The sequence below is a fragment of the Vulpes lagopus genome, chromosome 7, assembly GCF_018345385.1.
Source record: "Vulpes lagopus strain Blue_001 chromosome 7, ASM1834538v1, whole genome shotgun sequence".
NCBI lineage: Eukaryota > Metazoa > Chordata > Mammalia > Carnivora > Canidae > Vulpes > Vulpes lagopus.
Genome location: NC_054830.1, coordinates 62,589,411 through 62,603,604, shown reverse-complemented (window position 1 = coordinate 62,603,604; position 14,194 = coordinate 62,589,411). Strand labels below are relative to the sequence as shown.

Here is a 14,194-nt window from a genome sequence, read left to right as displayed (position 1 = left end):
GTGACTTGACAAAGGGACCCAGACCAGTAGACACAGGCATGTGCACTGAGGAGGGTGCCTGGGCACAGCAGAAGTGGCCTGTGAGGGCCTCTTGGTGAGAAGGAGCATGCACAGATGATTTATTTTTTCGCCTGAGCTCACCCATACAAGGAGGCTGGAGGGGCCGGGCCCCAGGCCCCAGGTCGGGAGGTTGGAGGTTTACACTTGGGGCAGCAGGGAGCTGTCAAAGAAGGTGATGGGCCCAGGTGACGGTTGGTACAGGCGCTCCTGGCTGCGCACCTGGGTGGAGGGTTCTGGGGCCCCATCACCAGACGCAGCCTTTTCAGAGGCCCTGCCCACGGGCTTCACCTTCGTGCTGCAGACACGCGGGGACACCATCCTCCAGAGCTTCTGGGCCTGAGCGGAGTCCCCGTCGGGCGCTCCCGGGCCCTCGACCCCTGGTCTTCGACACCCACTTCCCGGTGTCGGACGCGGCAGGTCTGAGGTCCTGTGAAAACGATTGAGCTGTTTTGGCAGCAAGGACCTCAAAGGGGACCCTAAAAGGGGAAAAATGTCCTTTGCTTTTAAAATCCCAGATCGTGGTACACCCGGGTGGCTCAGCGGTTTAGCGCTGCCTTCGGCCCAGGGCATGATCCTGGAGACCGGGGATCAAGTCCCGCGTCGGGCTCTCTGCATGGAGCCTGCTCCTCCCCCTGCCCGTGTCTCTGCCTCTCTCTGTGTGTCTCTCATGAATAAATAAATAAAATCTCTTAAAAAAATAAAATAAAATCCCAGATCCACATTCCTCGGCATCCCCATCCCCCGGGATTTGGCGACTTCTGCCCTGAGTGTGCCGTCCTCTCTTGGCTTGGAAGCTCGGCCTCACCCTTCTACCCGCGCCCTCCTGCCACCTTCCGGCTTGGTTCAAATCCCTGCCAGCCCTTTTCGCTTCTCCCCGGCCCGTCCCATCTTCACGTCTACGCCTCCTGACTCCCTCAGAGCAGGGGTGGCTCCTAGAGCGAGCGAACCATGGGGGCCGCGCCAGTGGGAGAGGCAAGAGATGGGCCTGTGGTGTCACGGCCCAGAGGACAAACATTGGGGCCTCCGACATCCCAGGGCAGTGCCTGCTGGTGCCAAACTCCCTGCTACCCCCTGCAGAGCCAAGCTATGAAGACCAAGAGCCCGTGAACCCCGTTGTGCCATTCACACAGGCTGGGTCGGGAGGGGAGGCATGAGGCCCCAGGAGGCCGGAGTGCTTGTGGGGCCTGGGAGACTCCATGGGGAGCACTTCGCAATGTGGCCATTGGGTTCAAGTCCCCCGGAGCCTCTTTGTTGTCCTTATTATTTAAAGATCTTATTTATTTATCTGAGAGAGAGAGGGAGAGTACGCGCAGGGGGAGGGGCAGAGGGAGAGCCCATCCTGGGGGCCCCATCCCAGGACCCGGGTCGCACTCTGAGCCCAGGGCACACGCTTCAGCAGCTCAGCCCCAGGTGCCCCTCGTGCGTCCTCTTCACAGCCGTGTAGCTCGGAGCTCCCCAACGTCTCTGGGCCTCGGGTCTGCATCTGCACAACGGGAGCCGGGGTCCCCAGCTCAGGCAGCTGGGGGGATCATCAGGAGCCGGTTGAAGGTCACCCTTGGGCTCGTGGGGCCGGGATGAGACTCATGTGTAGCGTGGGAGAGGTGAGTGGGATGAGTCGGCCGCGGCTTAGGGTGCCCGCCTCTGCCTTTCAGGTGGGACCCACCGTCACGGTGACTTGTTCCGAGGGCAAGTGGAACAAGCAGGTGGCCTGCGAGCCCGTGGACTGCGGCGTCCCAGACCAGCATCACGTCTACGCCGCATCCTTCTCCTGCCTTAAAGGGACCACCTTTGGCAGCAAATGCTCCTTCCAGTGCCGCCACCCCGCGCAGTTGAAAGGTATGGACGAGGGGCCCTTGGGGTTGGTTTGTCCTACTTCTGGGTCATCCCCTGGGTCCCGCACACCAAGGGCAGGCCAGGGATTTCTCTGCCCTTCTGCCGCCGCTCCACCTGTGGAGTGTTTGTACACCGCAAGGAGAAAGTCGAGTGTGCAGAAGTGTGACCCCAACATGCCCTCCAGGGCCTGGCAAGTCTTCCAGGAGGAGGAGGGGAGGGAGCGAGGAAGAAAAAGATGGTAGGAAATAACATTTGGAACTGACGTGACTGGTGCACTGGCTAGGATTAGGGCCCAGGAAGTCTGCACGAGAAGTCGTGTTTGCAGAGCCTCAAAGAGGTTAAAGACCTTGCCCAAGGCCACGCTCTCTGCAGTTGGATCCGCGTTGGGGCCTGGGTGTGACTTGTACCAAAGCCACTGCTCCTCCTTAGGAAGGGTCTGCTGGGAGAGGCGTGTTGGGGCAGGAAGCACTTTGCTGGGGCATCTCCTAGGCCAGGCCCCAGGGTGTCGGGGTGAGGGGGGCAGAGTCGGGCACACTGGAGGGGAGGCCTCGTCTTGCAAACGGGTAAGAGGCCAGCCGGGGTGACCCAGAATGTCAGGACCAGAGGGCTTCTCAAAGCTCACGTGGAATAACTGAGGATTTGGAAACATGGTGACGGGAAGGAACTTGTACGGAATCACAGACCAAATTAGTGGTATTTTTGGAACAAATGCTCTTGGACTCCAGTCAGAATACTGGGTTTTGATGTGACACATGATTTCCAAGTTGTGATGGCTCAACTTACAGTTTCTTGATGGTGCACAAAAGTGGCATGCATTCCGTAGAAACCGTTTCGAGTTCCGCATTTTGACCTTCTCCTGGCTGCCGATACGGGGTCCAATGCAGCCTCGTGGTGCTGGGCGGTGGCACCTTGCAACCGGTGCCCGTACAGCCGTTCCATCCCCACACAACCATTCTCTCTGCCACTTTCAGTGTGGTTTTCAACAAATTACATCAGGTAGTCAACACTTTGTTATAACATAGGCTTTGCCTTCAACAACTTTGCCCTACTCTGTGGGCTGCTGTAAGTGTTCCAAGCGTGGCTCAGGTAGGCCGGGCTAAGCGAGGGTGTTCAGTGGTTAGGAATACAAATGCATTTTCGACTTGCAATATTTTCAACTTACTTTGGGTTTCCTGGGATGTAACCCCATCATACGTTGAGGAAAATCTATAAACCCATTTCTCAGAAGTGCCAGGACCCTCCCTCTTCCTTGTCTTATCAGAGGGAACGTTGTCCGTTTGCCAGATACCCACAATGTGATTTCATTCAAGCCCGGGTCCTACCTCCGATGAGTCCTACCATCCAGCAAAGGTCCTGCCATCATTCCTCTGAGGGGGAATAAGTAGATTCCATGGGGTGTGGGGAGATGGGGGCAGATCTATGGACTTCCTCAAACTTGAATGTAATATTATGTGTTCATGAGTTTCAGGCATTTTAATGATGGGAGAGAGCCAATAGTTTCCCCAAATTTCCAATGATTACTGGACATGAGTTTCTAGAGGGCAGTGGCTATGTCTAATCCATTTTCACATCGCTGTCAGCAAGCCCAGAACCTGTGCTTAGTAAGACTTAATGTAAGTGTTTTGACTGGATGGCTGGAGAAATTGATAAAAGTAATACCGCAGGAAATGTTTCTTGTGAGAAATGAATGAAAGACCAAGTAATCTTAGTAAACTACCCTGGAATAAAACCAGGAAGCAGTGATGGAAAGGAAGCAGCCTTCGGGTCCCCCGGTTTTTAACCCCAGATGATTTGAATTCAGAAGCTATAGACATTTCAAGTGAGGTTCTCTAAAGACGTAGGCTGGGGAGAAGTGAAGAGATGGTGGAAATTGTAAGCCTCCACCTTTCACGCTTTCTGAGTCCTTCCCTTGGCTCAGATGTTGGGCATGTTGATAATGCCAGACCAAGAAATCACACTTCTCCCCTCAATCAGAGGCCTTTGGGAAGGAGCAGTATGTAAATTAGCATTGATTATCATGGCACCCATTGTGGCTAATATTGATTCTTTAAAAAAATAAAAAAAAAAAGATAAAAAAAATAAAAAAAGATTTATTTTAGAGAGAGCAAGCTAGAGAGAGCACGCAAGCATGTACTCACAAGGGTGGGGGGCAAGGGACAGAAGAAGAGAGAGAACTCAAGCTGACTCAGTGCTGAGTGGGGAACCTGATGCAGGGCTTGAACTCACAACTCTGAGTGGAAACCAAGAGTTGGACGCTTAACCTACTGTACCCCCCAGGTGCCCTGCAAATAATGATTCTTCATCAAAGTGATTCAGACCCTTCTGCTGTTGCTTCTCTGCTAACTATGGTGGAAGGGGAGTGACCCCTGCTGTGGAGACGAGGCCCCAGAGGGACCATCATTTTGATAGTCGTGGATCCTAATTTAGATCTTCCCTTTGAGAATGCAGAGAAGCATCTCGCCAGCGGCCACACTGACCCACTAGGACCCCCTAGCGTTTCATGCACCTTGGTTGTCAGCATCATCTGGTGCTCAATCCCAGATCTGATGCTTCTGCTTGGGTCTGCAGGCAGTAAGGACTGGGTGAAGGTCCTGCTACCTCTCTCTTGAACTTGTTAGTGACCCCCTTCTCAAGCAAGAGGGTAAACAGCTTTCTTCCTCCATTTTTTTGTTTGCTTCCCTGTCCTCCCTTTGTTTTGCTTTTCCAAGCAGCATCACTGAAGTGAAAAGGGCACCGTCTTTTTTTTTTTTTTTTTCACTGAGGTTCACTTTTATTTTTTGATTGTGATTCTAAAAGGTACTTGGCAAATGTTGCAGGATGTTCTGTACAAGAAGGCAAATGGTAATAATTGGGGAAAATTGGGTATTGTACATGAATGGACTTCTGGAGGATCTCTGGCATTAATTTTCCTTTTATTCCCTCTTATAAGTTTTTTTTTTTATTATTAATTAACTTTTATTGGTGTTTAATTTACCAACATACAGAAAAACACCCAGTGCTCATCCCGTCAAGTGTCCACCTCAGAAGGGCACCGTCTTTAGAATCAGACAGACTGCGATTCCTCTCCTGGCTCTGCCCCAAACTGTTGATTTCAAAAGAGCTATTTCATGGCTCTCAGCCTCAATACGCTCATCTGTAGAAGGGATACAGGTGTGCCCATATGGAAGGGTCAGGTTGAGGACTGAAAGAGGTGGTGTGCTCAGTGAATACGGACCTTCCCCATGGGGCACCCCTGTGAGGACCTGTGCCATGTCCTCCCTCTCCCAGGCCTGACCTCTCTGTTTCGTGGAGGCCTTAGTCCTGGGAGCTGTGTAGATACATCCTCCATGCTCCTCCCAGGACCTGAAGATTAAGGGTTGTCAGCCCAGCAGCCACCACCCAGGACAGGTGGTCAAAGATAGCCCCTGGGACCTGGAATAATGTGGGTAGCACCACAAGCCCACTTCCCCTTCTAGTCCTGGTGAGTTTTTCTTGAATATCCCCACTTTCATTTAATTTCTGAGTCCTCTTCAAGATGTATGCAAAATATCCTGCAAACTCACAGCCTTAGAGTCACTTCTGCCAATGTACGCCACCAACACAGGATCTACAAGAACAGAGGGAAATTATATTCTCAAGTCAAAACAACAGCAATAACACCACCGCTTCAGAATCATAAATGCTTAATTAAAAGGCTGAAAATGCCACATTATTTATATCACCCAGTGAACCTCAACTCAAGCGTGTTGGGTGCACTTGATATTGAGTGTGGAGTGGGGCTTCTAAAGCAAGCATGCCTTGGAGTGCCTGGCTGGCTCCATTGGAAAAGCATGGGGCTCTCGATCTTGGGTTGTGAGTTCGAGCCCCATAGTGGGTGTAGAGGTGACTTAAATAAATAAATAATCTGCGCCCTGGGTGGTGCAGCGGTTTGGCGCCTGCCTTTGGCCCAGGGCACACTCCTTGAGACCCGGGATCGAATCCCACATCGGGCTCCCGGTGCATGGAGCCTGCTTCTCCCTCTCCCTGTGTCTCTGCCTCTCTCTCTCTCTCTCTCTCTCTCTCTCTCTGTGACTATCATAAATAAAAAATTTAAAAAAATTAAAAAAATAAATAATCTTTAAAAAAAAGTAAGCATGCCTTCATCCTACAAAGATCTTTTTTAAAAGGTCTGCTTTGTACTTATGGCTTCTGTTGGCTTTTCTGTCTGTTTGCCTCTCCAACTCAGATGAAAACTCAGCCTATTTGCACAAGATAGCCAATGCCACTGAGCACTTCCTGATTTCTCAGACTTTACCAAAGACAGGGGTGTGAGCTGGGTGGACACAGAGAGTGGTCACATCCTATAGCGCCCCGCAGTGAACCTCTGTGCCTGCCCTCGGCTCCTTCCCTCACCCTGTCCACCCTCCCTGCAGCTGTTACAACTTCCCTCGCTGTAGAAATTGCAAGTTCTCTCTTCTGTCTCAGGCGAAGACCCTTCCTTCTTTCTCAGAAGCAGATAGCTAGTCCCTGCAGGGCCACAAGGGTCTCATTGGGACATCACCCCCACAAAAACAGGATCACCCCCCAACCAAGAGAAATTCTCATATAACCCCTCAGGAGAATACTGCTTGCTCCATCTGTCACCCTAGCATTTGGGATGGTGAGGGTTCAAGATGATCTAGGACCTCACTGGGTCCAAACCACTGCTGAGTGCTGATAGTAGACCACTACTCAGATTATGCCTGGGGATTTCAGGGTCACAGTGGAGAAGGGACATATCCAAGACCATACAGCTGCTTATGAGGCCGCTATTCAATGTGAGTAGTGCTAAGATGGCATCTCTTAAATAATTCTTCCTATCTGTCTCATTCCTGCTCTACTCTGAGTAGTTGCACAAGTTTTGAGGGTTGAGTCTGTTCCTATTTGTTGTCTCAGAAGTCCATTGGCCTTTCCTATAGCCTGTCCCTCAACCCAGAACCCCTCTGAAGCCTGGAATGTCAGAGCTGGGAGGAGCCCAGAGGTCATCAAGGTGAATTATTTAATTTCACGATGGCGAAACTGAGGCCCAAGAGAGGAAGACATTTATACAAGGACACCTAGGAGTTATCTTTAGCACTAGGGTCAGGAGGCAGGGAGCCTGACCCTAGAAACAACACCCTTTGCTAGGTATGCCATTCCCACCCATCGGCGGAAATCTGCTCACTCACATCTGCCATGTGCATTCCCAAGCTGCTTCTTCATGGCAGGTGTCCAGTGTTGTGTTGCAGGCTCCTTTCTCTATCTGCTTGGGAAGTTTTCCATCACCTACCCCTGGCTGTAACTGCATCTGACAACAACCTCTTTCCTTTGAGCCTAACATGTGAATGACACCTGGGGCCCCTTGTAAAGAAATCTGGAAGTGAGGGGCACCATTCTGGACAGTGGGGAGGAGGTGGAGGTACTGAAATCCTATTGTATGACCAGTTCTTGATTTTGAGCTGTTCCACTCATCCAAATTCTCCATGAGATGTTCTTTGACCATGCTCATGGCCAAAAGCTCTGTGGTGAGGTCGAGAAAACACTTAGGAGTCAGGCAGACCTGGAGGGAGCCCTGATTCTAGACTGAGCGACTCACACTCCCTCTCAGGGACTCCAGTTTGTCACCTACAAAATGGGGTTCATGACACATTGGGTTATTAGGAGGATCAAGAAGATGGCCCTGGTAAGTCCTGCCTCTTGGGCTGAATTATAAAGAGCTATTAGACTTCCTTGTAGATATTTAGGGAGAGAACTGGACAATTAAATAATCGAAATATAGTCACCTCCGCGAGAGTTGGGAGAGCCCAGTTTTACGAGCAAATGCCATTCTTTCTGGGACTGCCTAGCCCAGCTGGGATTTTCTCTTTGGCTCTTCGGGGTCCCCGGAGCCTAGCAATGTGCTTTTAGGACTAAAATTGGCAGAGGCTTGCATGCTTCTCTTGATGGCTCCATTTCTTCAGCCTCAGCTTTCCTCCTCTGACTTGGGCAGCCTGAGCGCTGGGTGGAGTTCCAGTTGGCTATCGTTGGGAAAACAACCATCCTGAAACCTTGAGGTCCTCATTTCCTGCCTCACCTGGCCCAGGACCTTGTACAGAGAGACCTCTTCTCTATTTACACTTCCTGTCGCCCTTCCTTTTCTGTTAAGGTCTCTTTCCTATCAAGAGCAACGAAACTGAATCTCCTCCCAGTTCCAGCAGCACTAGCCCTTGGCTGATGCAGCCTCCCGAGGGCCTGCATGTCCACTTCCAGTCCCTCTCGCTGCATCTGTGTTTTCTCAAAACAATACAGTGGCCAATATTCTTTCGCGTCCTAAAACGTTAGAGCTGTAAGGACTCAAAGACAGCCTTGGCTGAAGGCCAGAGAGGTTAGGTGACTTGTTCAAGGTCACATGTAGATTCACAATAGTTCATGCATTGAATAAATGGGTATTAAGGACCCACTGTTTGCTTGGCACTAGGCTAGCTTCTGGCGCTAAAAGAATGACCGAGGTCCATTCCTTGGCCTTAGGATACGGGCACCATGTATGAGGTAGTAAGAGAACCAGATGTTAGATCTCCTGGCATTTCTCTCCACCTATTCTGCCCTAGGCCAATTTCAGTCTTAAAGGCACTCCCAAAGAGATTCGGCCTTCTGGGTAATCTTTTGAATAAAATAATGAACATAGGCATATCTCTTTGACAGTACATTTACAATTATTTTAATACTCATTAGAGACTGACATTTCTTTAAGCACATATGTAGACAGCAGAGCACCATTTGTCTTCCTGACTCTAAAAGATGGACCAATGAAGATACAGGGTCACATCACTTTTTGGAGCGCAGTTTCTGACATCGGCACTGTTACCCCAAGCCAGAAGCCCCAGGCTCAGAAATGCCTGCGTCTAATATCCTGAGTCATGTTCCCCCAGGAAAGACAGATAAGGGAATGGGGCAGGGAGGCATGGAAATGACAGGAGCATCCAGGGTCTCTTTCAGAGCAAGGTCCTGCTGGGGGCAACCAGAGCTCAGTTGCTTTGGGGAACTATGGGAATACAGCTACTGCAGCTCTGGGAACTGCCACGTTATTAACCCACCAGCTCCCTTGCTGGTTGGATGCTATTGCCAGTAGCATGGATGCCTCAGTACTGTGAGCTTGCCCTGTGCATCCTTCAGGGTATAGAGGTCAGTGCCAAGGACGTGAGGGCAGGGCACGGATGCTGCGTACTACACCCCAGTTTCTTCAAAGCCACATAGTGGATATAGAGTAATGGCAATAGCTGGGTCACGGACATACTGACTCTGTGCTGTTCAGTGTCTGCATCTCCTAGATTTTGTTTGTCGTTGGGGTGGGGGCATGTCCATGGTCCTGAACCACCAGTTCCTGCTTTAGTGTGATGGTTCTCTTGACGGTGGTACACGGCTAATTCCCAGTCACCCTCTCCCAGAACAGACATTTCTGGCTTGCGTTTCCTCTCTTGATGACCATTTTGCAACTCTCACGTTCTCTTGCCACCAAGCGACTGTAACTTGCACATCACGATTTATAATTTGCGTAGCTGATCCGGTGTACTTTTAGGAGTCCTCACACTTTCTGCACAGATAGTTCATCCTTCTTGGGGAATTCGGAGAGTGTGTGCTCCCTGCATCTTTGATAACTTCTTTTTACCTCTGCTAAGTTTCTCCCGTAGCTTTTGCTGTGCCTGTGCACCCCCAAAACACCACCTCCATCACAAAAGCAATGCATAAAGCAGTTTGTGGTCTCTGGTGGTCTAGAGGCCTCTCTGCTTCTATGGAACCCAAATGAATCATCCTTCACTTGATATAGAAATCTCTGTGGTTTGCAGCATCAGTGTTTGTCAGCATACAATCCTCTTTGGGGTTCACAGACACTAGGTTTCCTTGTGCTCACCAGGTGAATCACACTGACCCAGGAGAAGAAAGAGGACAATGAGTGGGGTCGGGGGGGGCACGGAGCCTACAGAAAAGTGCACGGCACTCCCTGCTGCTTTTTGGTCCTGCTCTGTTTGTCTCCAGAGTACCTACTGCCTTCCAGCACGCCAAACAGTGTATTTCTTTGTCCAGTCTCCAGGGTTCCTCCCTGCCACACTTGAATAGAAGCTCCAGGAGGGCAGGGCTTGAGGGTTTGTACGTCTGTTTTGTCCACCGCTGTGTCCCAACATATAAAGGAGTAGCTGGCACATGGCGAGCACTGAACAGGTGCTTGCTGGATGAACGAAGGCCTGTGTGCAACTCACAGGGCCCCTCGGACCTGCCAGTGAAGGCGAGGTTAGGAGGGAGGGAGGGAGGCAAGAAGGGAGGAAAATAAGGAATCTGACAGCACTTTGCTAGGTGTGTTTCATTTTATCTTCTCATCGCCATGAAAGGCAGGGCCGTTCTCTTTCTGTAGATCGGAGAGTTGGGGTTTGCCTCTCGAAACAGGTAAGAGAAGAGAGGCCCTACGGAGCACGTGTAGCCAAGTTCCCAGGGAAACAACTGCCTTTGTCGTTAGACGACCCTGGTTCTGAGCTTCCGTTTGCCTTTCACTCACTGCAAGGACTTGGTCAGGTGCCTTCACTCTCGGAGTCTCTGCTCCCAAATGTGCGTCTTCCCAGCTCCGAGCCTGCTGTGAGACTAACTCTGATGACACTCAGGGCACCAGGCTTGTCGCCTCCGCCCCTACCTCTGCACCCTCCACCTGCTGCCAGCCCTGCTGGTCCACACTGCTCAGTAATAACTGGGAAGAGCGGTGTTCGCTGGAGAAAGCCAGGCTTGGGGTCTGCCTCTGATTGTCCTGGGGAGGTTTGGGGGCAGGCTGTGCACTGATAATGTATGACCTGGCAGGGAAAAGCCTGCACCCCGTGTTTTACTTCTTCTTGCCACGTCCCCCATCAGGCCAGCTTCCCGGGGGCAGTCAGCACGTCTGTCGGAGCTGGCACGGGCTTCGGGGTGGGGGTGGGCTGCTCTGGCAAAGCGTCACCGAACACTGGGGCCTGGAAAGCACAGCAGGCCTCCACACAGCACAGTGCTGTCCCTTCCGGCCCGAGGGGGCCCACAGCAGTACAGGGGCGCGGGCCCGGAGAGGAGCGGCAGGCAGCTCGAGGCCACGCGGACCCGGAGCTCGGAGGAGAGGCTCACAGGAGCCCTAGCCCACCACTTCCCAGGAGGCACACGTACTCTGGCCTCTGGGCCCGGAGCCCCACCTGGCACAGCGAGGAGGAGGGAGGGAAGGAGCATGAGGGTCTCTTCCTGTGCAGTGGGCGAGGTTCTGGATCGGGACTCAGGATCCTTGAATTTTAGTTTCCTGTAGATGTGGGGCGAGGTACTCCCCATGCTGGATCTCCTCGTCGCAGCTCTCTCCACCTCCTGGAGGCGCTTGGTCGTATACAGAAGGGTCTGGAATTCCAAGGGGAAGACTCTCTGGCTTTTTACGTTGGCTGTAGCCCAGGCAGCCCGCACGTTAGCTCGGCTGTCAGGGGCACCCCTCCCAGCCCGTCTGCTAACCCTCCGGCCCGTGTCCTCCAGGCAACAACAGCCTCCTGACCTGCATGGAGGACGGCCTGTGGTCCTTCCCGGAGGCCCTGTGTGAGCTCATGTGCCTCGCTCCGCCCCCGGTGCCCAACGCAGACCTGCAGACGGCCCGGTGCCGAGAGAACAAGCACAAGGTGGGCTCCTTCTGCAAGTACAAGTGCAAACCGGGATACCACGTGCCTGGCTCCTCTCGCAAGTCAAAGAAGTAAGTGGGGCCAGAAACACATGCCTGTGGGCTCTGGGGGCGAGGGGGAGAGCCAGGTCCAGAGGTCTGATGATTAGGAAGCGCCGCTTCTTTGCTGGAAGCAGCCCCCACCATGCATCACATGCTGCCCCGTGAGAATCTACAGGGACAGCATTAGCAACCGCCCCCTGGCCGTGCGACCTCAGGCAAGTGACTTCACGTCTCTCGGCCTCTACTTTTCAACAGTAGGATGGGGGTGATGGTATTAGTGAGGAATAAAGGAGGATGTGTGTGTAAAGTGTTTGCAAAGTGCCTGGCATGTAGTTGTTGTTCAATGAATGGCAGGTGTTAATATCATCACTGTACTCATGCCCCCTCCCCCCCCAGAACAGTCTAGAAGGAAGGGAGGGGACTAGAGCTTGCAGGGCTGGGAATTTTATTTCAATCCATGTGTAACTGAGAGAATGTCTGAATCTACCACTTGCCCCAACTCAATGAATTTTCTTGAATCCCTACATGTGCCCCCTCCCAACCAGTAGGGCAGGTAGGAGACCAGGAGTGAGAAAGGGAGACGAGAGGCTGGCTGGCTCCCGAGAAACGTGGGTGTTGGGATGGGGCATGAGCCTGGCCATCTGATCCTTGAGACATCTCTTCTTTTATCTCTTCCGTAAAGACGGGCCTTCAAGACTCAGTGTACCCAAGACGGCAGCTGGCAGGAAGGGGCTTGTGTCCCCGTGACTTGTGACCCGCCTCCGCCGAAATTCCATGGGCTTTACCAGTGCACGAATGGCTTCCAGTTCAACAGCGAGTGTAGAATCAAGTGTGAAGACAGCGACACTGCCCAGGTAAGACTCCCTGAACTGGAGGTCGGTGCTTCGGGCCCCCTCCTACCTGCTGACCGAGGCCCGCCTGTATCTGAAGAACAGCATCCGCCAGGAGACTGCAGATTCGGCAGTGCCACCGATGCAGTAGAGGTTCTGGTCGTCTCCTTTGCTAATCGCCCTGCGCCTGGGTTTCCTCTCTCAACACCGTATTTTGGCTCAGAGGTCCTGAGCTTTGCAAGATGTTTAGGGTTCGAACCCTCGTGAAGGGCAGCGTGTTGTGGAATCCCATGGCATGGAAACAATCACAGTTGAGTCACTCTGAGAGGAGGGACCAGGGTGGTTTGGCCAACTGCCCGCCACCGTCACCCGTGTTCGTCCCCGGAGTATTCAAAAACGCAAGACACCCGTTGGCTCTGCCTGCGTGAAGAAGGGGGGACCACCTTCTGATTAGAAGTGGACGGTGTGGAGAACACCAGGGAGGAAAGGGAGACCGGGAGGGGCCGGCAGGGTTTGGGTGTTATCTCCACCCCCTTGTAACAGACGAAGGCCGCCACTCCCGGCCCTTCCTGCTGACGGAGTCGGTGAAAGTCTCTCACTCCTTGGAAGGCAGGTAGGGAATCCAGAATGGAAAAGGGAAGTGGGAAGCCAGCTCACTCCACAGGAGCCTTAGCTCCACCAGCCACTTTGGGTCGATAGGCTGAGCCCTGTATTTCAAGGGTGTGCGAGGACCCTCGGCCAGGTGCGGCTGGGGTTCGGCTGGCTGGGCCCCAGTGCTGGCGTCACCTGCAGCCAGTCCTCCCCCATCTTTATTAGTGCTCACCCCGAGTACCAGGTCGGGGATACCACCATCCTCAGCCCCTCTCACCTGCCCCTCACCTGCCAACCATCGCCGCATCCTACCCATCCTGCCCCCAGGACACCTCCTGGAGCTGTTCTCGCCTGCTCCCGGCGCCCCTACCCTCACTCAGGCCACCACCGTCTCTTTCCTGAGCCGCACACAGCCTTCTGATCATCTCCCTGCTTTTACACCCGTGCATCCCCCCAGCGCATTCTCTACGTTTCAGCCCGGGTGATTTGTTCAGAGCGTACACCTCATCACAATTCCCCTGCCCAAAGCTCCTCATGAACCAGTGCCCCCATCCCCCGGAGGATGAACCCCTGACTCCTTAGGTTGGATCTAAGGCCTCCAGGCCATTGCACCCCCCTCACCTCTGCACTGAGCTCCTCTCCCCCTATCAGCTGCCTCACTCCTAATCGTCCTCCTGGGCCAGCCCGGGCGCCCATTTTTCCAGGAACCCTCCTTTTTTATTGAAGGATGGTCGACGTGCGATTCACTGCAGGTGCACAGCACGGGGATTTGACAAGTGCATACGTCATGCTGTGCTCGCCACACATGTCGCTGCCATCTGTCACCATGCGGCGCTATCCCACTACCATAGACCATATTCCCCATGCTGTCCCTTTTTTTTTTTAAAGATTTTATTTATTCATGAGAGAGAGAGAGAGAGGAGAGGCAGAGACACAGGCAGAGGGAGAAGCAGGCTCCATGCGGGGAGCCTGATGTGGGACTCGATCCCAGGTCTCCAGGATCAGGCCCCGGGCTGAAGGCGGCGCTAAACCGCTGGGCCACCCAGGCTGCCCAGTACTGTCCCTCTTATCCCTGTGACCTGCTCCCTCCATGACTGGAGGCCCGTACCTCCTGCTCCCCTTCACCCGTTTTGCCCACCCCGCCACCCCCTTCCCTCTGGCAGCCATCAGTTTTCGGAACTCTTTGTCGAAGCCCCTCCCACGCTGGGGCGCCGTACCCCTT

The 14,194-nt window shown here is 53.1% G+C and overlaps 1 protein-coding gene across 1 annotated transcript in view; it reads left to right on the top strand.

Moving 5' to 3' along the window:
- PAPPA (pappalysin 1) overlaps positions 1-14,194 on the top strand; it is a 239,219-nt gene that overhangs the window by 181,817 nt on the left and 43,208 nt on the right. The window contains exons 15-17 of the mRNA XM_041763676.1: positions 1,713-1,896; positions 11,371-11,581; positions 12,234-12,405. Of these exons, the coding sequence (XP_041619610.1) occupies positions 1,713-1,896; positions 11,371-11,581; positions 12,234-12,405 (567 nt within the window). The remainder of the gene's footprint in view (positions 1-1,712; positions 1,897-11,370; positions 11,582-12,233; positions 12,406-14,194) is intronic.